General features: G+C 42.8%; 1 protein-coding gene across 1 annotated transcript; it reads right to left on the minus strand.

The window, feature by feature from the left end:
* Positions 1 to 4,424: 4,424 nt before the first annotated feature.
* On the minus strand, positions 4,425 to 12,189 carry LOC111850735 (zinc finger and BTB domain-containing protein 18-like). Its single transcript, XM_023824934.2, has 2 exons — positions 11,881 to 12,189; positions 4,425 to 7,676 (listed from the first exon to the last, which is right to left on the minus strand). The coding sequence occupies exon 2, from the start codon at positions 7,660 to 7,662 to the stop codon at positions 6,115 to 6,117; it is 1,548 nt and encodes a 515-aa protein (XP_023680702.2). The 5' UTR covers positions 7,663 to 7,676; positions 11,881 to 12,189; the 3' UTR covers positions 4,425 to 6,114.
* Between the last annotated feature and the right edge of the window lie 11,415 nt (positions 12,190 to 23,604).

The raw sequence follows: 23,604 nt of genomic DNA on the forward strand, positions 1-23,604 counted from the left end.
GGTCCCGGGTCTTTTCTGTGTGGAGTTCACATGCTCTCCCCGTGTTTGTGTGGGTTTTCACTGGGGGCTCTGGTTTCCTCCCATGGCCCAAAAGTGTGCAGGATCAGTTGATTGGTGTGTCTAAATTGGCCCTGTAGTTGTGTGAGTGTGTGTGCCCTGTGGTGTGTTGGCACCAGCCCAGGGTTGGTTCCCACCTGTGCCTGTTGTTCCTGGGATAGGCTCTGTGACCCCAGCAGAGAACAAGTGGTTACAATAATGGATGGATGGAAGTCTTGCACAATTTACAGGCAATATAAAATATAGTTAACATCTGGATGCAAAAGCAGCAGTGATACAGTAGGGGTGAGTTATTCAGATGTAGAATTCTTGTCTATTAAATAAAGCTGTGAATACAGTCACTGCCCAAATCTGTTTTTTTGTATTATTTTGTTTGTTTATTTATTCATATTTGTGCTTTGTTACATATAGTACTGTACAAAGTGTAGACAGTCCTTTTAGGCTACTACTACATTCAGCACTGTCGTTTGGAATCTGAGGATAACTGTGCAGCTATAAAGCGTTACTGGTTCAGCGATCACTCTGATGTGGCCAATGGCCTTTCTATCTCAGGAATTAAACAGGTTCTTATGAACCAGGGGTATTTCCATTCCATCTCCCTGATGTCTTCCCCTCCTCTGGTCCTCCACTTTGGATATGGATCCCTTTGGACACTGGTGTCTCCACTAGTGACCTTCAGTATCTCACTAAGCCGACTGTTATGCTCACAGTGAACATTTCATTCATCCATGCATATGCATGTATATCACCTAATACCTAGGAAAACACACAATTTTGTGAATTCAGCGCGTTTACCTGCTAATATGAATTACTGTGGTAATTATATTAGTAATTGGGGTTATTAATACAGCAGTGATTAAAGCATGTGCATTTTTGACACACACACACACACATGCACACATGTTGGGTAAACCTATCTTTATGGGGACTGCTCATTCACATACAGTAACCATAAGTGACCAAGCAAAATACAAGAGTTAATGCATTTTTAATTTTTTCATTTCAGTCACAAATTTTTATTAAATTGAGTTTTCCCATATGGGGACCTGGAAACTGGTCCACATACGGGGGAAAAAATGAGTATTCATCACATTGTGTCCCCATAAGGTAAGGTATACCCGCTCACACACATACACACACACACACACACACACATACACATCATTCTCCCTTTGTAGGGACTCATCTATTCATTTCTATGGGAAAAACCCTAATCCCAACAATGACAACCTTAACCCCTACCCAGCCCTAACCTTAACCATAAGTAACCAAACAAAATACAAGACTTTCAGCATTTTTAGTTTTCTGATTGCAGTCACAGAATTTATTATTATTTTTTTTTAATTCAATTTGCCCTTGTGGGGACGGAAAAAAATGGCACCCAAAACATCAAAATAATAGGCTTATATCACATTGTGGGGACATTAAGTAAAACCTTTTTCTTAAAGGCCACTGCCAAAGGGATGTGACCTATTTGTGGTACATGAATACATTGACAACACAAATTATTCTTACAATTATGTCACTTATATCTTGTCATTATAAAAATATGGGGATAATAATCAATGCTTTAACGATTAATATTATGCTGAAATACAGCCGAATAATGGCCGAACAACAGAAATTAAGGTTCAAAATGGATATCAGAAACAACTATGTTTTATTGTTCTACATTTCTGTGTATATTAATGGCATAATGTGGAAAACAAGCATTAGGATAAATGCAACATTTATTACGTTCATGAAATTTATAAATATATTCTTTCTCATTATGTCACTCATAATCTTGCATTAATTTTAAAGTGTGATATGATATTAATACCCAAAATCATTTACAGTTCACCCATTGACAAGAACAGAGACTTTCACAAACCAGGTTAGGCAGCTTTCTCATTGATACTACAGCAAGTTCCCTTCTGGAATTTGAACCAACAACCTTCCATGTTCTTTATCAATACAGTACCAGTTGTACAAGCATTAATATAATATATATGTGATACATAAGTGGAGAACCTTTGTTGTTTCTAAATCAAGAATTAAATATGAATGAAACTTGTCGACTAGAAGTTCTTTACAAACCATTTTACTACTTTGTTACATGACTCATTGAACCCAGAATGCACCACTGATTATACTGTACTATCCACAATTTAACACTGCATATGATATCCGAATGATCTTTTGTTTTACTCATGTTTGTTATAAACAATACAAAATATTGTAGGTAGTACCTTCTCCCTTTCAAGGAGACATCCAATTATATTGTAAAAATGACCAGCAGATTTGCATACACTCTTACCATATTTATGACTAAATGCACAAAACATATATTCTGTTCACTACTAGGATGTAAATAGAATTTAAAATAGTAATACTACAGAAAACAGCAAAGCAAAACAACATCAAATAAATTAAAATAACAAAAATGTCATGTCCTTGTTGCCTGCTAAAAGTACCTCAAAGTATCACAAGAAAATATTTGGATTTATCAAGCTTCGGTGGCTGAAAGTAAGTTCTGTACAGCATATTTCATCTTATTTCTGGCATTATATGCGTACACGCACACATACAGTACCCACACACACACATTGTTCTCATATCTTTGTGGGGATGGTCCATTCATTTCTATGGGGAAAAACCCAAATCCCAACAATGACAACCTTAACCCCTACCCAGCCTAATCCTTAACCATTAGTAAGCAAACAAAATACAAGACTTTTTTTGATTTTTAGTTTTTTTATTTTCAGCTTTTTGATTGCAGTCACAGATTGAGCTTCCCATTGCTGTCCCCACAATGTCAAAATGACAGGTTTTTATCACATTGTGGGGACATTTTATCCTCTTTTTCGTCAGGTTGGTGCGCCCTGTGACTGCACCTGGAGTGACAGCCTCACTCGCCTTTGGCCATCTCAGACTTCCCTCCCTCCTGTGTGAACATCAGGCAACCCCGCAGTGCTTCTCCTCACTAGCTTCTTCTTCTCCGCTTTCAGAGCCCAGGCTCAGGCTGTCTGTGTCTCCTGGGTCCCCCTCAGACAGAGGACAGGTGACCTAAATCAGCACGGGATGACACGGCCCTGACCGACAGTCAGTGACAGTGACAACACAATCACAGTGGCTGTTATCCCGGACCATTAGAAAGAGAATGTACCTGTAAATGGGTATCGGTGCTCCTTGTGAATAACACGAACCTCAGTGATCAGCCTGTAAAACCATATTTGTGGAACGACAATGAAGCATTTCTTGACACATCTAGGAGATAGTGTTCTTTCAAGCCATTGGTACCTCAGTCCCTGTTGGTAAGATTTTAAAATACCTTGTTCTTAGAACTATTGCTTTTCCAGTGTAGTCTTGCTAAACCAATCATTTTCGTCATCTACTGCTATGTGACTTGGCAACGGATCAGCGCAGATTGGTAACACTACCAAATCTGAGGAACCTTCACACCATGGACTGCAAAGTACTCCGCACTTGGACTGTGAAAGTCGTCCACTTTGGCTGCCTGGGTGACTGCCCCCCCGATCATCACACCCCTGGCTGCTGCTATCATCCAATGTGCTCCAGACATACTCCACAAAAACTCCATTTCACCATTGCAGTGTGTACTTCTTCGTCTATCATAATCATAATAAATGATTATTGTCATAATAAGAAGGCATCAGCTGAAAATAATAATGACTGCAATTAAATACGTAAACACCACATGGAGTGTTAAGGATTGAGAACATATTTATTCAATTTTATAGTTTTCTGTCACAGGGTCGAAGGAGGAGCAGGAATCCAGGGAGTCGGGGAAACGAGGCATTTATTCGGGTAGAACACAAGCAGGAATATGGAGTAGCACATAAAACTGACGCCAATGACCAGACTCGGGAAACATACCCTAACATGGACTTAAATAGACAACAGCAATCAACATGACTCAAAACAGCTGGTAATACAGGGATTCCACACAAGGTAGACGAGGGGGTGTGGCACACAAGAGGACCAGCAAGATCGGGGCATGACAGTTTTCAAATTTTGCATTGATTCAAGTTCCTCACAACACTCAAAAATGTTTTACTAACATACACTAAAAGCTGTCATTGTGTAATAGAGCTAAATCATTAGGCTCTTTGTGTTAACACACAACCGGAAACAAAGATATATCAAAGGGAGGAAAAAAATTTACAAATATGAATGATTGTCAAAGCTAAAATTTCTAAATTCACAGGACAATGAACAATGTCTGACTCAATAAAAACCAATATAATCCTGGTTTCTTAAGGGATGTTTAATGATACATTATTCTTCATGTCTATTCTGGTTTATTTTCTGCTTTTTATTGAAATGCAAATTTTCATGTCAAAGAAACAGAAATGCACGAGAGGGCTTTTCTTACTGCTTTATTTACATTTAAAATGGCCATGACCATCATTCTCAACTGCAATGCACTGTAAAACAGTAAAGCAATTAAGAAAAAAAAAACTTACAATTCAAACCAGTTTTCTCATTATACTGTGTATTTGTATACAAATTAGAAGAGCATCAGAGTGCAAACAAGAGAAAGTTGCTACTGTGCAACAGATCTGTGACAGATGTAGTTCCATCGTGGAAAAGCCACGTTCTGGTATTTTTAAAGTTCCTTTATTGGAAATGAACAGATGAAAACCCCAAACTGTGACATGCATTAGCAGCAAGAGCAGGACAGCCCTGTGTCGCTTTGTGCCACACAGGAGCCCAGTAGCTGCATTATCCATATCAGATATTACCCATTACAATATTTTCAGACAACAATTCTTTCATATTTTTAGAATATATTATGCATCTGCAAATTTATTTGCAGAGACAGGAGCCACTGACCATTAAATAGCATTTCCAGTCAATAAGGGATGAGAATTTCAGAGAGAGCTCAATTTTACAGAAATGTAGCAAGTGCCAAATATATTTGTGGGAATATTTTACATTTTCCCTGTTGAATTTTATAACAATATGAGGATTAAATAGAACTCACAATAAAAGCATTCTTTTATGATGTCCTGCTGTAAACTTCAGACAAAAACTCAAACTGAAATAGTCAACACTAGAGTATGAATGTATAAGATATACTGTCACAATTAGAAAAAAAATCCAAAGAAAAAATGCTAAACTTCTGACTTATTGGTCAGTGACTAGTAACTTATGATCATCTAATGCATTACCTTTTAAAGTTTAACACAACGGTACAAATATAAGATACAGGAAGGAATTTGAACAAGTGACAAAAAACTGATCAAAAATTATCCCTGAAATAGTCATCAAAGACTTAGCATTGCTGAAATTATTTCACCCTTATAAGAATATGTCACGCGGCTGTTAAATGTTCATTAGAATGGTGAAAGGAAAATAAATTAATAAAAAGCATTATTACTGTGTTAAGGATATAGATAATACTATAAATTGCATAAGTCTGACATTCATGAGCAAAAGTTCAATTTCAAAAATAAAAAAAACAAAAAACAAGAGAATAAATAACACCTTCAATAAATAATACTTTTGCAGCACACATCAAACACACAGCTACATACCCTATATGGGCATATGTATGTTCACAGCTCTGTGTTTCTAAACAAGTTTTTTTTTTTGTTAAACTTTATATCTGCAGCTGAATCCAGTGTCATTAGATAACCTGCACACAGTAATAGGAATAGCGGGATTGTAAAAAAAAATTACAGTCACATTTCCCTTTCACTGACACACCATTTGTGTCTTTCTCAAGAAGGGGGTTACATCACACCTGTTATTAATAAAGTGTAAAGGAATAAGTTAGCAGTAGAATGCATTTCCCTCTAAAGTGCAGTTTAGCAAGTCTGCTGCAGGAGTACAAGAAAAATGATAAACCTTATAGCACAGCTACCTGGTGTTCCCTCCCTCAGCTCTGCACTGCTTTACTGAATTCGTTATTTGAATGCTAAGTAGCCTCACTTGGTGTCTGAGGTATTAATTGCAGCAGTTATTTAAAAGGTTCGGACAGCCCTGATGCTTCTCGTCACACGTTGAAATAAATGTCACTCCTGAATGAAACCCGAGGTGTGCGATTGGTCACTTCCGCAGCTCTGGGGAGGCGCCCTCCAGTCGCCACTCTCTGACACCCGGCGAGCGCGGCACCTCGCTCCTGAGTGACACTGAGCTCACCAGCTCGCAGTGGAACTTGCGGATGTGTCGGTAGAGGTCGCCGGACTGCGTGAAGCGGCGCTCGCACCACTTGCAGGCGTGCGGCTTCTCGCGCGTGTGCACCACGGCGTGCCGGGTCAGGTTGTGCGAGTACTGGAAGCTCTTGCCGCACGCGCCGCAGGTGTAGGGCTTCTCGCCGGAGTGCGTGCGCTCATGCCGCTTCAGCGTGTACATACAGGAGAAAGTCTTGCCGCAGACGGAGCAGGTCGGCACGTTGACGTGACCGTCAGGCTTGGCCCGGGGGCTCTCCTGCTCACGGAAATGGGTGCTGAGATGGACTTGCAGGAGCGAGGGGCTGGGGAACACCTTGTTGCACAAGGGGCATACGAAGATCTGGCTCTGGGGATCGCAGAGCATGCTGGCAACATAGGGCAACAGCGACCTGCCGAAGCTGGCGAGCTCCGTCTGCGTTGGCTCACTGCTGAGACTGACGATGGCACCATCTAAGTCAGCCTTGTCCCCATATTGCAGGGATTCCTGCCTGGCAGGCAGACTTACCCCGTAACTTACTAGCTGCTCATCTGCACAGCTACTGCTGTTTGCAGCCGCATCCCTCAAGCCACCGTCCATCACACAGTCCCTGTTGGCCAGACTGCTGTCCTCAGCGCCTGCGTCGTTCTCCACCTTAACCTGGACCTGGTCCGACTCAGAGCGTGTTGTCATCAAACCACAGATGTCGGAATTATGGCCCAAGGCCTCACCAGCCCCAATGCGCATGCAGGACTTTACAGACAAGTCGAGCACACATGCTGCATCTGTAGAAGCTTTTGAGGTGACAGACATCTCGCATGTGAAGCCGGTGCCCTCTATCCCTGCCTTCTCGGTCCTGACCTCATAGCTCGGGGCTGTTACATCACTGCCGTTAACAGGAGGGGATCCCCTCCCATCCAAGGTGAGATGCATCCACGCACTGCAAGCCCGAGGCATGGACTGCGGTTTCATGTCCATCTCCTCGTCGCTGGGCAGGTCTCCGGTGGCAGGGCAGCCCACACTGCCGTCCGAGAGGCTCTCTCTATCTGAGCAGCTGGAGGCGTGGCCCGTCAGGACAGTTGTCCCTTTCCACTTCAGCCGCTTCTTGCAGACCTTGACGATGTCGTACATGTGGAGGTAGCTGGCGGCGGCCAGCACGTCCTCCACTGGCAGTGCCCGCAAGCGCAGCTTCCCCTCGTACATGAACTCCAGCAGCAGTGCAAACGCCGGCGCCGTGACGATGTCACTGTTCAAGTGAACAGTGCCCCTTTTGTCCAGATGGTCTTTGTAGAAGAGATGGAAGTACATGCTGCAGGAGGCCAGAACGGCACGGTGCGCCCTGAACTCGGCGTTACCCACCAGCACGGTAGAGTCACAGAGGAAGCCCTGATGCCTTTGCTGGCTCAGACAGTGAAGTAAATGTCTGCTGTGGTCTGGAAACTCCATGCTGTCTTCATACCCTGCAAAAGACAGGCGATGAAGCCACTAAAAAGGGTCCATTCACGGCCCGTTAACGAGTCACCCCGGGGCTGGGAACCAGCACAGCTGATCAATCCCCACTTTCAATAGAAGCATAGAGAGCATTTTTTTTATTATTATTATTTAAAACAATAAAACTTATTTGGCTAGTACATTGCCATCAAGCAATTCTTTTTTAATATGATACATTTTAAATATGGAGATACATTTTATTTCAGAATGACTAAAATAAATAATCAGAAAGTTTGCAGTGGTGTAGTACAGTAAGTCGACGTGGCGACTTTAAAAAAGTTTTTTTTTTTTTTAAAAACCCTGCACACTTGATAAATCACGTGTAAATAACAGCTGGAGAAGCTACTGTGTAAAGCACAGAAATGTAAGCAATGCATGGCTTCCAGGTGACCTGTGTCACAGCTGCTTCACTTTCTGTCATTATTCATTGGCCGTACTGAGAAATCGTACAGCTTAACAGATCTGCTGCTCGTGGCTAATAAACCCCCGGCAAGCTGGCAGCTAGGCCCCCCCAGAGCGCACCTTTCACAGGAGCGCCCCCCCCCCCCCCCCCAAAGGCCCGACACACAGCAGTGTCACGATACGCCGCGATCGCCGCAAACGCTTGCCGGCCCACGTCCATCCCGATTCCAAAGACTGCTAAAAATAAAGACGAGCGACTCCCAAAAGCAGGAGGCTGCGAGGACTGAGTGTGGAAGATGGGGGGGGCTTCTGAACGTCTGATCCAGCTGACTGGGGCCATATGGCAGCTGCAGCCCAGATAAAGAGATTAGGACTAAGAAGGGTGCGATTACAGCTGTCTGTCCAATTCAAGGGGCTCAAGTCCTAAATTAGCCACCACTGTCTGGTGGGGGAAGGTCCCTCCTGCACGGTTAAACTAGGGGCAAAAAAACAAAAAACACCTCTATTCACTCCGATTCTCAGTTACATGTTCTGAAGATGTGATTCTGATAGCTGAAAATCCCTTTGAGAAGTTATTTATTCTATCCATTGTTAGACAAAAATCTAAATGCCCTTAATCTAGGAGATTCAGCTACTAACCCACTCTTACAAATCTGAATGACTGACACACAGCAGACACCTGGTCCTTATGTGGGACCCCCCCCCCCCCCAAAGCTGGGGGCCTGTACCTGCAGCGTGTATAAAACCACACGCCTCCTTCACTGAAGGCCCCTGCCCTGATCGGCACAGGAAAGCATGCGTAGACAGAGATGCAAAGCGCCTGACACATTCAGAGTGCAGGGTGGGAATATGACAGGCTGCCCGTCCTGGGGCCCGGGCACCTGGGGGGGGCAGCGGGCTGTCAGCCACTCTGACATGATGTTGGGCTGGAGACGCCGCGCCCAGCTGTGCCCCTTTTACCGCCATATGCTGCCCCTCTACGTGTCGGCCTTTAACAAAGACGGGAGAGATGCTCTCTAACACTGCTGTGTCGCCCCCACAGGCGGGGGGGTCGGACGAACTTTCTGTTTTAACTTATAGGGGAAAATGATAACGGCAAATGGTTTGTGCCTTTCAGATTCACACAATTTCTAATTTGCATTCATTATTTATTTATAACTATTCATTCGAACAAATAAACAATTACGTTTATTTTCATCAAATAGTTTCATGACCTGTAATTTAAAGTTTAGTAGCCCAAATTTTAACAATATTAAGCTACAAAACAATTAAAACAAATCAAGTGGAAAAACTGCAGAAAAAAATTACATCAGAATATGTGAATACTAAAATTAACTCCATATGTTAAATCATGCCCAAACAACAGAAAAGGGTATGTTAACATGCCATATTTTGGGGGGAAACATATTGTGAATATTGTTTTTTTTAACTTCTGTCACTTGAATTGCATAAACATGAAGAGCTACAAAAAATGAACTGACAGCAATGGCCACACTAACATACAGTTTCTCATTTAAACGTCAGGAAGACTCCCTCAAATGGTATTTAAATGGGTAAACCTTCAAAGACAAATTTGATAGCTAAATAGCAGACAATATCACCTATTTTATGACAACATCCACTAGGAGGTTTCTTCCTTACCAATGGTCAACTGGTGGTCATGGAGTTTGAAAGTGTTGCAAAGAGTCATAACGGCCTAATTTGAAAAGTGATGCATTGCATGAGATATGGATTTTTTTATGTGAAATGTAATTTATTTTTAGATTTGTACAAAATGTTTTTCTGAACTACCAGCAAACTATGCGAATATACCATGTAACTCTAAGATTAATTCTTTGAGGCAATACCTGAATGAATATTTTCTTGCTTGTTGTTAGTAATTCCTTGATGAAACTATTTCCCCTCAAGTGTGACTCCCATCAATGGTATCAGCTCCTCTACCTTCTCATCGCTGGCTGCTACAGCAGCTGAGAAATGCTGCTATGTAAATCAGAAACGTGGAACATTTTTCTGCTCTGAAGCCTACCAATCATCATCATTTCATTTCATACTGGAAAGTCTCATTACATCTCAGTACAACATGGTTAATTTTAGCCTAAAAAGGCAAGAATCGACTGAGATGAATAACAAACGTCTGTTTGGCAATTAATCAATCATACCAGACAAAACCAAAGATTTCACTGAAGCATAACACAACTTTCATAAGTATTAACTGTAAATTAAGCTTTCCTTAAACTTCTAATAAAAAAAAACTCAGTAATTCCAGTTAACCAAATAACAAACAACTAGTTTAACAACTGAACTGAACAGAGGCCCTCGCAAGACCCCCTTCAACACACAGAAGATCCATAACATAGTAATGCTGCCTTCTAGATAATAAAATAAAGAGTGTGAAACATGACGATCATCCACTGCTCCAGTCTTACATGCCACTGGTGAAAAACCATAAGACTAGTGAGGCTGAACATCAGTCAGCTAAGTCTTAGGTAGTCAAAGAAAATGTTTAAAGCTGTTTATCTGAGTAGTAAGTGTGTATTTGCTCACAACAAAGATCACAGTTTAACATTATGTGCACATTAAGGTAACAATAACCATTAACGGAAATCTCTTCTGTTCTCCAAAAACTTATTGATATCTTGTTGGATGGTTGGATGATCACCTCTTCAATTCCCCAAATTCTCCTCATGGGCACCCCAGCAATTCCATGCATTAGATAAATTTTACCACTACCAATTAATTGTTAATTTCATTAGTTTTAAAAAGTCAGTGAAGTACTGAAATGCCATATTAGGCTGAGCGAAAAATACACTGCTGTACTGGATGATTGCTGCAAATACTGGGGTTATTTTAAGTCAGGTTATGAAATGGTTAAGCCTACACATTTTAACAGATGTAGTTTTACACCAACATGTTCATACATTTCTTTGACTGCCAAAGACGTTTTGCACACTACGATATGCAGTATAACGTTTTCTCTGCAACTAGAAAATGTCATTTATTTTTCAATCCGAGTTTATTTTATAGTGTCATTAGTTCGAGACAAGCTTCAGTCTGCACATAAATATTTAAGCATTTGTATCACCCCACTTTTTCAAGTGATAAAGATCAGTGCACTTGAAGCTAATCTAATTTACTGTGAAATAATACTGCGAAGTATTCAAACTACATACACATGAGATATAGAGTGATAGTTATTTTTCGTGTTGCAGCACAATTATTTTACAGGATCCTGTAAAATTCATCTTTATAGTCCCCCATAATTAACTTCAAAGCTTGGCAGCCCTTTGCACCAATATAAACAACTTGTCTCGCATCCTGAATCATCATTCTTACAGCATGTTCTGTTCTCACGCATGGCCACTTAGGTTTACAATAATGAACAAGTTCGTTTTTATTTCACTTGTTCTCCCCGGTAAATACTGTCCTCGGGTCCCAGGGCTTAGGGGCAACGGTCACATCACCGTGTCTCCCGCTTGCGCCTCGGCACCTCCATCCTGCCCCCGTATCACGCCGCTTACACACACACATACACACACACTCTCTCCCGGCAGTGTGAGAGTTAAAAAGGGGAACCCCAATAAAAGCCGCAATCAGATAGTAAAACAGTCTCCACATAGCGGTACCTCCTACTTTTTACAGTATACTATAAAGCAAACAGGAACAACATACAGGTAGCTTTTTAGCAGCACTATTCAAATGTCACCTGCCACCTCTTTCCCCCAAAGTCCAGCCTTTGCTCTTTGTGAAGAAACCCCCGTAACGTTAACTTACACAACAAAGTGGGCGCCTGCTTCTCCCTGCTACCGCCGCCAGAGACGCAGATACGATGAAGGAGTGGATCTCACTTCACTGCGTTTTACACCACGAGTTCAGATGATATCTGGATGCGAATGTGGTGGCTGAGATGCCAGATGTTTCAGACCTGCTCCTTCTTAACTCCTCCAGTTAAATGAAGCCCCTGAATGGCAGCGTCAAAGCCAATGGAGACGATGACAAGGCGAACGACGGCAAATTAGGGAGGAAGGGGGAGGGATGTCTATTGTCAGCGTCGGTTCACACTGGGCAATAGTGACAAAAAAGAGGCCGAGAGGGAGAGAGAGAGAGAGAGAGAGAGGGAGGGGGATCCTCAAGCCGAAACCCTGGGCAAATGAAGGGAACCCACCGGAGCGGAGGGCTACATGGGTACTGTAGTCGCTGCTAGGTGAAAGGTGACCAGGAGCATGTCCACTGATCAAACGGAAATCGATTATTAGTATTATTTAACGCCTAGAGTTAGCAGATAATCCATGTCAGCGAGGACAGTCTCAGCTACTTCAGGTTTTACAAACTACTTTAGAACTTAATGGTTCCTGTGCTTGGGTAAATATTTCAGTTATTCTTGTGTTTCCATTATTGAAAGACTCTTCCAGCTGTGTGAAATTGACATTAGTGACACGTAGCCTATGATTACAGGAGACTGACCCATCAGAACACAGCAGGAACTCGGTGATTAAGTTAAATACAGGTCCTTTTAATTGAAATGATTGAAATGAAGTTTACAGATCCTGTACTAGCTCAAAGTGTCCGTCTGACATGAATTATCTGGTCACCATATTAATGAATGAGAACAAAAGTACACTATTAGATCAAAAACATGCGATGCTATCAGGCAGTTGGTTAGGAGAACGGAGTTTATTTTATATTAATTATTATTATTTTTTAACAAATTGAGAACTATGATTAGATTTGTACTGTAGGCTATACTGAGCCACTGTTAGGTCAAACATAGGCTACAAATAAGTTAATGCTAAGGGGTTTTTAGATGTTCAGTTTTTACATATCAAATGAAGACTATCATTATCAGCTTTATGCAATAGTGTTAAATCAGATGAAGTCATAGGCGGCTCTAATTTTTATTCCAGGAGATGCAAAGTGAGAGAGGCCCACCAGTCATTCATCCCGACAATTTGAAACACACACACACACACACACACACACACGTACTGTACACACGTCGGCTAAACATATCTTTATGGGCCCCGCTCATTCATTTCTACGGGGAAAATGCTAACGTTAACTATGGCAACGGTAACCCCTACCCAGCCCTAACCATAACCATAAGTAACCAAGCAAAATACAAGAGTTTTTGCATTTTTAGTTTCTTCATTGCAGTCACAGTTTTTTATTAAATTGAGTTTTCCCATAAGGAAAAAAACGGGCATTCGTTTGATATATGACTAACACAAGCCAGATACAGCTTTACAATATAATTAATTACATTTTATTTTATTGAATTTAATATGTTCAAATAGTATTTTTCTCTGACGAATAGGGGGTGCAACCCTCCCGGTAATATCCCCCATGACTGAAATGTAAAATCTGGCTAACAGAAGATCGTTAAAATGTTGAGCTTATTGGGTTTATTGGTACGAATTCGGTTCAGCATTGGTTCCGCTCGTACTGTACGTTTGATCGCCACGTGGCTGCAATCAGCTTCTTATTCGCAGCCTCCTATAGAGGGGAGTGTTCGCGGCGGCTCGTGCTGCGCAGTTTATAATTAAAATATTTTGAAAACATAAAATAACTTATGAATAAAACGTTTAAGCTGTAACACGAGCATTCATTTCATATATGTATTTCACAAATCGCCCTGTAATGTAAATGGTGAAATTATACAGACATGATGAGTTTTTTTTTCGTGACATCATGGTACAGTATGGTGACCAATTGTGCGCATTAATTTGAATAAGAAGCCATATTTCCAAATGGAATGTGGAGGAAATCTTGGGCCAGGTACTGTACATACAAATGCATATAATGCTCACACATAAATTCAGAACCAAACCTCTACAATACTGTGCAAAGTTCTTAGGCGGCCAAAGAAAATGATCTTTAAATGATCTGCATGTTAGTGTAAAATTATGATAAAGCCTATCAGCTTAACCATTTCATAACCTCTCCTAAAGTCACCCCAGTATTCGCAGCAACCATCCGACAGAATATTGTAGTTTTTGACTTGAACACTAGCGCACTTTGTGTGGCCGTTCACATTTTAAATCTGTTTCAGTTAATTAATTAAAAGAGCTGATGGTGAAACTTAACAAATACGTGGAATGGCTTTGGTTTGGGAGCCAAAGTGGTTCACAAAGCTATCCAAAATAACTCATGAATGAAATGTTTAAGCTGTACTTACTACACGTACACTTACTACCCAGATAAATAGACTTTAACTGCCTAAGACCTTTGCACAGCACAGTTTGTTCAGTGACTGGGGATCAAAGTTAGCAGTTGTATTGTTGTTACTGCTGAAGTTATGAGAATTAATCATTTGAAATATTTTATTTGACTTTAATGAAAAATTGCAGATTCTGACCATATTTTTTCCATTTGTTAAATCACTGCTTTATCTATCCATTCATCCATCCATTCATAATATCTTACTCAGTACAGGACCACGGTGACTGCACATTTTAGGAAATCATCGCGCAGTGGAAAAAGGCACAAATACAGGGAGAAAATGGATGTCCACACACACATTTGGGAGTGAGAGTTGCAGTGTGAGGCTACAGTGCTCCCCACTGAGCCACCATCATTAGAATTCAGACAATCATTTCTAACTAATTTCCAGCAAGGCTGGTGGCTTTTCTGGGCATGACCATGTATTGTGTTGGCTTCTTTGCTATTAATTTTTCTATCCAGTATTTCCCATTTTTATTCAATATTGTGTGTCAGGGGTCCGGTAAGGCATCACTTGTTAATGCCACTTCAGGATGCACTGAAAGTAAATTAAATGGCCAGCATCAAATTGGAAAGTGTGAATCCATTCCCACTCTATTAGTAGGCACTTTCACACCTATGGAACTTTTTTTCAAGAACCAGAACCTTTCCCAGAACCATAAACTTTTTTTTGTGTTCACAAAGCAGGAATTTGGCTCAATTGCAGTTCCTCAGAGGCAGTTTGGAAACCCTTTTTTAGTACATATTCCAGAGTGGGTGTCATGACCTGTGCGTCCAGTCCTCGTGTGTGCCACGCCCTCCTCGTTAACGTGTCAATTCCCATCGTATCAGCTGTCTTGCATTTATTCTGAGGTCACGTCCTGTATTTAGTCCGCGTTCAAGTCTGTTTCCCCAGGTCTGTCATTGACGTTTGTACCGTGTGGTCTGTGTATTTCGTGCTTTCCCTATTAAAAACCCCGTATTCTGGATCTCAGTCGGCTCGATTCCTAATTCCCCACTTCCTGCTTGCTCGCCCGACACGGATCCTAACAGTGGGGACCTTTTCCAGACTAGCTTCTATAGTTTCTCCCTACCCACATCCACTCCATTTGGGTCCACCACATCAAGTGCTATTCCTAACCAATTAGGGCAGAGTGAAAGTCAGCTATAGAACCCTCCAACACCAAGTCAGCATCGATGCTTGACTTACCGACAAAGTGCAATGCATTTCTTGTTCATCAAGGAAGACATGCTGTACAAATAAGTTCCATGAAACTACATACACAAACATTTACTTTGAAACAGTTCAAACTAAGACTAGACATTTAATACAGATACATACAGACATTAACAATGTACATTGAATTTCAGATCAAATGTACCCTTTTCTAGTTTAGAACACAATAGCTGATTGCAGTGTTACATTTACAGGAACTGTGGGAAAAACCTTTACAAAAAACCTTTAATATCTTATAAAGTAAACGAGATACAACACTGATTTGTGTGGCACAAACGAGCACAAACGCAACACTAACGAACCGTTCGGTTTCATGTCCATATACTGTTGTAGGGAGACTGGGTTACGTAATACGTCTGGGAAAAATAATAGCTATTATCTTTAAAACGAAAGCATAAATCTTAAATCATATTTCCGCTGGAGAAAGGGAAGTTTGTCTCACAAACTACTGGGGAGGTGTTTACAGTGTTATCTAAGTCTGGTAAAAATTGCACAAAAGGAATTATTTGCATCTCCATATTTCTGCATTGGGAAATTCAGTTGATAACCAATAGGCCAATACTTCTGTCTAATTTTGCGGTGCTATCGGCAGGGGCACCTGGACTGGGTGCGGGAGTGGCTTCTATTGGGTCGGACGCTAGTGGAGTAGCAGATTTTTCTGGGACGGACACTAGTGGAGCAGCAGCCTCCTCTGGGCTGGATGCTAGTGGAGCAGCAGCAGTCTCTTCTGAGTTGGGTGCACAGGACTTAGTGACACTAATATACAGTACAGGACTAAACAAAGGGGCAAACACAAGGCAGCTGTGGCTGGTTAACAAGAGGGTAGGAACAAGGGTTAATACTGAAGTGTGGCTGGTTTGGAGGGAAACACAGGGATTGGACACGCAGGGCGAGGCTGGACGTGACATTCCATCTGTCATGGGCCACCGCACAGACGCAAATCTGATCGGAGCCTGGGATCAGAAAAAAAATTCCTTGGTCGCTGAAATTTACAAAGCAGATAGGGCTGGGCAATATAAATAGTATATCCTATCATTATATAAAATTTAAACAATAAGAAGGTGAGAAACTTTGATTAACACTATACTGTATAAGGAGCATTTGACTTGTGGCTTAAAATTAAAGCACACCATACACCAGCAATTAAGATTTCCACTTTCAATCCAAATATGGAACAGATCACACAGTGTTTCGGTTAAACATGCATGGGATACAGCATTTTATTTTTCACTACAGGATGGGTGACAAGTGTACCAGCAATGCCAATCCTATTCCCTCTAATGAGCAGTGAGTCATTAAGTGTCATGCCCTGCTCGTTCGCTCCTCCCGTGTGCCACGCCCCCTCATCTACCCCGTGTGGATTCCCCGTGTTTCCTGTTGCTGTCATTAGTTCAATGTACTGTATTCAGTCCGCGTTTCAGTTTGTTTTCCCAGTCCGGTCATTAACGTGACATGTTGTTATTGAGTGTGTTAGCCTGTAATAAAGTCCTTTGTCCGTATCCATGGCTTCCCTTGCCTGCTTCCCTGTGCGAGTTGTAACAGAATGACCGGACTCCACAAAAAGACGCCTCGTATGGCTGAAGAGGAGTACCTCAACGTCACTGATGAGGTGATTTACTGGCTGGATCAGCCCGAAGTCCGGGACGACCCCGTGCTTCGGGCTCTAGCCCACCGGAGCAGGGATGTCCTAGAGGAGATGTCCCTGCCCGGAGACGTGCACCTCACAGAGGAGGTACGTGAGAACCTGCGGCGACTGAGGCACGGGGTAGTGGAGGTGAAGATGAAGCAGGTGGCCACAGACTGTGGCTTACCTTATGATCAGCTGTCAGAGCTACCCGAGGTACCCCAAATGCTGCCGCCCGCTGCAGGAAGGCGGAAGAAGCAGAGACGGAAGGACACGCAGGAGGTACTCCTAGGAGTCGTCTCCATCTCTGCTGCCCACCCTGCTGCAATCCTGGGAGGAATTCCTCCTGGTACTACATCCGGCGATGTTCGGGCATACCGCTATTGCCCCGCCTGTACAAACGCCCGAAGCCCGTCCACTTGCCGCTCCGCTGCCAGCATTGGCAACTTTCCCATTTGTGGGAATGCACCTGGCCCTTAAAGGGGCAAGGGCACTTGCGGACGCCATTCCACGGGTCCCCAAGGTTCTTAAAGGGGCAACACCCGCACGCCCCAATCTCCTGCAGCGCTCCCCGAGGTTCCTGTGCCGGCGGTTCTTGCAGCATCCCTCGAGGTTCCTGTGCCGGCAGTTCCTGCAGCGCCCTTCAAGGTTCCTGTGCCAGCGGTTCCTGCTTCGCCTGTGGTGGTTCCTGTGCTTCCTACTCCAGCTCTGCCCGCAGTGGTTCCTGTGCTTCCTGCTCCAGCTCTGCCCACGGTGGTTCCTGTGCCTCATGCTCCAGCTCTGCCCCCAGAGGTTCCAGACCCGACAGGTGCCGCCGCCCGAAGTTCTGGTTCCCGAGGTCCCTGCTCTTGTCCCCAAGGAGGTCCCTGACTGCCGGACCACCGCTCCTCCCTCCATAGTGGAGTTGCAGGAACTCGAGTGGGACCCCGCGGGGATATCCTTGACTCCCCCAGTGACTGCTCCACCTTCACAGCAGGGCAGATCCCGGCCAGGGCCCCGCCTCTCAGTCTCCCGGAAGGGGAGAAGACACCTGTGCCGGGGTCGGGTCCCGCCCGCCCTGCCCCCTGGCTCGCCTTCAGTCCCCCTGGCTGCGGCTTGGCAGTCGCCTGCGGGTCCTCTGGCTTTGGCTCAGCGGTCGCCTTCAGTCCCCCCTGCGGCACCTCATCAGCCGACTGTGATCCCACCTCCGACGCCTCGTCAGTCGCCTGCGGGTCCCTCATCTATGGCTTGTCGGTCACCTATGCCTTGGCCGGCGGCGGCTGCACCTTCACCTGCCGCGGCTGCTGTTCTCTCCTCCCCTTCACCTGTGCCCCCTCCGCCTTCCTCCTTGCCCACTTTGTTGGTCCCTCCGCCTTCCTCCTCGCCACCTTCGGCATTCCCTCCTGCTCCCTCCTCGCAGTCGCCTGCGGCCCCTGCGGCTTCCGCCCCTCACCTGCTGGGATTCCCTCCAGCTCCCCATTTCCCCCCGCCCTTTGCCTCCTTGCCCTTTGCCTTTGTGCCTCCTGTGTCTGCTCCTCGTCCTCCTGTTTCTCTTTCATTCACTCCTGGCCCCTACATTCCTCCCGTTGGTGTTCCCCCTGTGTCTCCGGTGTTGCCCCTGTGCCTGTTTGCTTTTTCTGTTGTTTGTAAGTTGTCTGAGTTGCTGTCTTTGTGCTTGTTCTGCATGCCTGTCTTGTTCCCTGTGCCCCGTTGATGTTTTGCTTTTGTTTTCCAGGTCCCGTGTCCCCAGTCCTGTTCCTTGCTCCACTTAGGCGCACCTGGAGTTTGTGCCTTTCGAGGGGGGGGTGTTCTGTCATGCCCCGCTCGTCCGCTCCTCTACACCTCACATTTTGCAATGAATAAATCATGATTAATCACAATTAAAACTTTTTAAGTCTAAAGCTTGCTATAATGCATATTTAAATGAAAATTAAACACCAAATTAATGTAGAATAATCACAAAGGATGTATATTTCAGACAACATTGTTTAATAGCATTGGTAAGCACAGAACTACACACAGAACTATGCAGTCTTTGTGAAATCAAACTATGGATGAGCAAAAGTTTTCTAAAAATTAATTGTCATAAGACAGAATTAATTGTCATTGGGACAAAATCCACACTCAACATAACTAGCCCTATTACCCTCAAATTGGACCACACCACCATCTCCCCCTCTCCTCTGATCTGCAACCTTGGTGATACCTTTGCCCCAACCCTCTCATTTGATGCACACATACGTTCCACAGCAAAAACCCTTTACTTCCATCTTCGCAGCAATGCTTAGGCTCTGCCTTTCTAATTCTGCTGCTGAGACGCTCATTCACACCTTTATCTCGAGCCGTCTTACCTACTGCAACTCACTACTTGCTGATATCACTGCTAAATCTCTCCAGAAACTCCAGATATTCCAGAACTCCTCTCCCACACTCGTTCCTACGAGCACATCACACCCACACTTCAGAGCCTGCACTGGCTCCATATTAAAGAATGCATCCACTTTAAAATCCTTCTCCTGACATTCAAAGGTCTTAATAATCAAGCCCCATCATATCTTTCTGAACTGCTTCTGCCCTGCCAGCCTCTAGTCTTAGATCATCCTCTTCTGGTTCTCTCCTCATCCTCCCATACGTACTCCATGGTTATGCTGACTGCATGTTTTCCCGTCTAGTTCCCTGACTTTGGAACTGCCTCCCCACAGCTACGTTAATTGCGTAAATTTCATGCGTTAAATAATTTAAATGAATCCCAATGATTAATGCATTGATTTTGACAGTCCTAGTAAATGGTTATGCCAGTTTTGCATATTGGAATTTTTTTTTTAAATCTGATATATGACACTAAGTGTTCTGTTTTGATTGTAATTTTGGACAAGTTTGTGTTTTGGATAGTTTATTCTTTATTTTATTTTTGCATGGACATCACAGTGGCATTATAATTGTGACATGCATTTATGAATAAGGACCAAATGCACTGTGTTTAGTGTTTGTGGATTGTTGGATGGTTGCCAGCTGTCTTGAATTAGCCAAGATGTCCCATATTTTGATTAAAATGTGCTTGTCCCATATGGGACAGCCATTGTCCCGAATTTCAAACTTTGCTTTCTGAACACTGCAATATTGTGCTTGGCCAAAGTTGTGTGGGTTTCCTCCTGCATTTCAAAACATGTCATTAGAAGAAATTACTTGTCAAAATTGCCCTTAAAGCATGAATGTGCCTTTACAAGGGCTGGCATCCTGTCCAGTGTGTCCCCAACAGGGTGTCCAGGATCACCCACAGTGATACCCTGCACTCAAAATGTTCCTGTGGCAGTCTTGCTTAATATCACATTAAAGGCTGTAAAGAGAAAGGCCAGACATAGACTGTTAGGGCCTGTACTCAGAAGCAACTTCAGAAATTAAAATTCTAAAGTTTGGTAACATCGAGATGGTCATGAGGTGAGCTGCTGCTGTTTATTAATTTGTTCATGATTGTGTGCACATAATTGGTACTGAGCTGAACCCACGTTGCCTCCAGAGCTGATTAATGAAGAAATGAGCTATGTGTTCAGAGAGGCCATTTCGCTCAGCACTGTTGACTTAGGGATGGGCATTTCAGGCGTGAATACTATTGGAATTTCGCCAGTCATTATTCGAATAACAGTTAATTATCCATATTCCCATATCACCCCCACCTCACACACAGAGAAACGTGTATGGAATACAGATCAAAAAATTATTTCAATACAAAATAAGATATTACTTGTTGCTGCAAAAGGGTAACGTAAAACATTAAAAGTAGCTTGAATAACTTGAATAAATTGAAGCTAAAATTAAATTAAACTCAAGTGATAACTCAAGTGCAAAATATCTAATTTCCAGTGCCTTAGACAGTAACAGTAAATAAAGACTTCTTTATTTTTAAAAACACAATTCTAACAATGCTTATAGGCTACTCCATTCAATTATTTCCATAGAAAATGAAACTCATTCCTACCAAACGATAGGCCTAACTTAAAACATTAAAAGTAGCCTTTATGGTTGAATGACACTAGAATAATTTGCCATGCATATTTTTAATCCTTGCAATAAATATTATGATATTTATAAAACAGAAATGTAGCTGACCCAAAATAAAAATATAGTCAAATAGAATCTACCAATAGTCAACCATGCTCCCAATTTGAAATACATATCCATCCATCCATCAATCCATTTTCTATAACTACTAATTAAGTGCAAAGATGCAGTGATCTTATTCCAGTAAGCCAGGGTATGGACTATAGAGATATGGGACAGAATCAGTACCATAAAGTTTCTTTATTCTCAATGTGAAAATAACAAGACTAGATTTGGTCACCCTTTGGTAGCCGATTCTTTGCACTTTGAGTAGAGCATAGGCAGTGCCATCTAGTGAAAGAAAAGAGCAAGAACAACGTACTGCAACTGATGTAGCAATGGATGTGGAGAACTGTAGACAGATCATCAGGATACGAATAATAATAATATTATAAATAATAACAATAATAGATTTGGGGAAAGGACATAAACCCATGTTTCAATCCATTCCTAATGGAGCGAAAGTGTCCAGGGTCTGCATCATTTATCTAACTCTCTGTGTCCCTAGTCACTGATCTCAGGTTGGGACAGTGAACAGCATCACAATGGGATGTGCAAATGCACAAGTGACGTTTATAGGCTTGGGATAGAAAAAGAGTGAAGGGCCAGGTGAGCAAAATAGCAGGAAACCTAGCGGAGGGTAGCCAAGGGCACATTAGCAGATCGAACACCAGAGGTGCTTAGAACCATAATGGCATATTGGTAAAAGAACCCAAACTGTCATCTTGATAGTGGGGTACCAGTTATCACTAGAATATTGTTGATGACTTGGCCCTCCTGTGCATGTTCAAGCTGCATGTCCAGTGATTAAGTGAACAGGAACTTTCAAAAAATGACTGAAATTGTTCCTTTGCATGTAACAAGCCCAGCAATTTCACGTGTCTGTTGTCAATTGTATCTGAAGTACCTGTCAAAAATATGCAGGATTTCCCTCTAATATTATTATTTTAGAGTAAAATAATAGAGTCAAATAACAGAATAAAACTCAAGGCAACAAAACCATGAAATAATTTACATGGAGTTTTGCAGTAATTAAAGCAGTGTTAGAACTGGTTGTTCATGTCAGAGTGAATGACATGTGAATGACAAGTCAGAACTTTTAAAAAAGGCTGAAATGGTGGATTTATTTTATGTGTGAGCCCTAAATTTAAGTCCTATCGTCTCTGGCACGCGTCCTACATTCAGAAGAAGTAACAAGCCCTTCCGATGACAGGGTATTGTTCTTATCAACAACTGGGACTTATTCTGGGAGAGGCCTCCTTTCAGTGCCAAGCATGGATTGCATCCAAGTAAGAGAGGCTGATTGGTTTTAGCTGAGAATATTAGTGAGGTTTTAAATAAAGACTAACAGGGGGTAGATTTTCCGATATACACTCACCTAAAGGATTATTAGGAACACCTGTTCAATTTCTCATTAATGCAATTATCTAATCAAACAATCACATGGCAGTTGCTTCAATGCATTTAGGGGTGTGGCCCTGGTCAAGACAATCTCCTGAACTCCAAACTGAATGTCAGAATGGGAAAGAAAGGTGATTTAAGCAATTTTGAGTGTGGCATGGTTGTTGGTGCCAGACTGATTCAAGCTGATAGAAGAGCAACTTTGACTGAAATAACCACTCATTACAACCGAGGTATGCAGCAAAGCATTTGTAAAGCCACAACATGCACAACCTTGAGGCGGATGGGCTACAACAGCAGAAGACCCCACCGGGTACCACTCATCTCCACTACAAATAGGAAAAAGAGGCTACAATTTGCACGAGCTCACCAAAATTAGACAGTTGAAGACTGGAAAAATGTTGCCTGGTCTGATGAGTCTCGATTTCTGTTGAGACATTCAAATGGTAGAGTCAGAATTTGGCGTAAACAGAATGAGAACATGGATCCATCATGCCTTGTTACCACTGTGCAGGCTGGTAGTGGTGGTGTAATGGTGTGGGGGATGTTTTCTTGGCACACTTTAGGCCCCTTAGTGCCAATTGGGCATCGTTTAAATGCCACGGCCTACCTGAGCATTGTTTCTGACCATGTCCATCCCTTTATAACCACCATGTACCCATCCTCTGATGGCTACTTCCAGCAGGATAATGCACCATGTCACAAAGCTCGAATCATTTCAATTTGGTTTCTTGAACATGACAATTTAGTTCACTGTACTAAAATGGCCCCCACAGTCACCAGATCTCAACCCAATAGAGCATCTTTGGGATGTGGTGGAACGGGAGCTTCGTGCCCTGGATGTGCATCCCACAAATCTCCATCAACTGCAAGATGCTATCCTATCAAGGCCAGGACCGGAAATGCTGGGCCAGGACCGGAAATGCTGGGCCAGGACCGGAAATGCTGTAAGTGACGTCAG

This window comes from Paramormyrops kingsleyae, chromosome 20, assembly GCF_048594095.1.
Source record: "Paramormyrops kingsleyae isolate MSU_618 chromosome 20, PKINGS_0.4, whole genome shotgun sequence".
Taxonomy (NCBI): Eukaryota; Metazoa; Chordata; class Actinopteri; order Osteoglossiformes; family Mormyridae; genus Paramormyrops; species Paramormyrops kingsleyae.